The sequence below is a fragment of the Choloepus didactylus genome, chromosome 3 (assembly GCF_015220235.1).
Source record: "Choloepus didactylus isolate mChoDid1 chromosome 3, mChoDid1.pri, whole genome shotgun sequence".
Taxonomy (NCBI): Eukaryota; Metazoa; Chordata; class Mammalia; order Pilosa; family Megalonychidae; genus Choloepus; species Choloepus didactylus.
The window spans coordinates 84,865,551-84,867,220 of NC_051309.1; the positions used below are offsets into that span (position 1 = coordinate 84,865,551).

Here is a 1,670-nt window from a genome sequence, read left to right on the forward strand (position 1 = left end):
ATTCTATAAAGAAGAAATTTCTTTCAACTATGTGGATACCTTGAAATACACTTCATACAAGAAAGACAGGCTAAATGCTTGCTTTTTTTAAATTGAATTTACGTTCAGCATATAAATTAGTGTCCTATTAACTTCCAATAATGAGCAACGAGTCTATGCCCAACCCCCACTCCTCCCAAGTCACCAGGTAGTTTTCACTATGAAACCCAGCAGGGCTCGAACGCAATGGGATAGGATGGGATTGGACAGGCCAGGGTATTGAAGGGTGGGGGGTGGGCAGGAGGTTGGTGTCGGGGAAGGGAGAATACCTCAAGCAGGCTCTAGGAGGTGGAATCCGAGTCTTCTGAGCTGTCCTGTATGTCGGCGCTCTCCGCGTTGCTGTCACTCCCGCTATTATCAGCAGCCAGGCTCTTTTCCTGACACGCCTCTTCAGAAACGGGAAGTGTGTTGCCCTGTGTCTCCATCTCATTATCCCTGGAGCCCAGCACCACATACCCGCCCTTCTTCAGCTCCAGATGCCGCCTCAGCTCATCTGCCATCTGCGACAGATCCCGCCTCATTGCATAAGCATCTTCCCCATCTGCATAGTATTTGGGTTCCACCTCGCTAACCTGAAAATTGAGAGTGTTTGAATAGAGGTGCAAGGCTGCCCGGTTACTCTTCCTGACATGCAGCGACACGTACTTGGCGCTGAAGTTCTCTATCATGGCCCGGGAGGCCTGGTCCATTAGCTTCTGGGCCAGGCCGAGGCGCCGGTGCGAACGCTTCACAGCCAGTGAGGTTATGTGTCCATGGGGGACATCATCTGGGTCCTCCTCCATTTTAGCTAGGACATACCCCACGATCTTCCCGTCCTCGTCCTCAGCGATGTAGGAGAGCTGGGGCCAGGAAAGGCCATGATAGAAATAGTATTTCATCTGGTAGTTCTCGGGAAGGCAAAGGAGGTTGCAGTGTTGCATGTTCATCAGGTCGTCTGGCCGAGCATTGCGGATGTTCATAATGGCGGCAGGTAGGGCGCTGGAGTCGCCAAGCGAAAGCAGCACCGTTCCTCACGGAGGCTGAGTCCAGGCTGGCTTATGTCTTAGGGCCTGGAAGACCTGGATGGCGAGGGGGCCGGATGGCGGGGCAGCTGGTTGACGGGAAGACCGGATGATCAGGAGGTGGATGGGGCGGTGCTAAGCTGTGGCTACCGGAACTGCGCCACCCAGCCCCAGCCAATGAGGTTTTGACTTCACTGTGCGTGTGCCGTAGGGGTTGCCCTCTATGGGTGGAGAAGAAGAGTTTATTATGGGCTCTTGGGTTTTAAGTACAGTGTTTGATCCATTCTACCATTTTTTTTTTTTAATTTCCATTTTAACTTGTTAATTTGGGTATATCCTGACAAATTTTCATAAACTGGACAAACCTGTGTAACCAGATCTTAGATTACCAGAATTTTACCAGCACCCTAGAAGGCCGTCTTGTGTTCCTTTCTTGCTCCCTCTCCCTCCCAAGAGTAATTACCCCATAGACTTCTAAAAGTTTTTATATAAATAGAATCCCACTACATGCGTTCTTTTGTGTCAGGGTTTTTTTTCATCCAATATTTGTGAGTTTTAGCTACCTCTTCCTGTATAGTTGTTGATCCTTCATACTCTTTTCTATTTGGTATTTCCTTGCCTAAATATATC

General features: G+C 49.3%; 1 protein-coding gene across 1 annotated transcript; it reads right to left on the reverse strand.

Annotated features, from left to right (window-relative positions):
• Positions 1-320: 320 nt before the first annotated feature.
• On the reverse strand, positions 321-1,010 carry NAA11 (N-alpha-acetyltransferase 11, NatA catalytic subunit). The gene has a single exon (XM_037828983.1). The coding sequence runs from the start codon at positions 996-998 to the stop codon at positions 321-323; it is 678 nt and encodes a 225-aa protein (XP_037684911.1). The 5' UTR covers positions 999-1,010.
• Between the last annotated feature and the right edge of the window lie 660 nt (positions 1,011-1,670).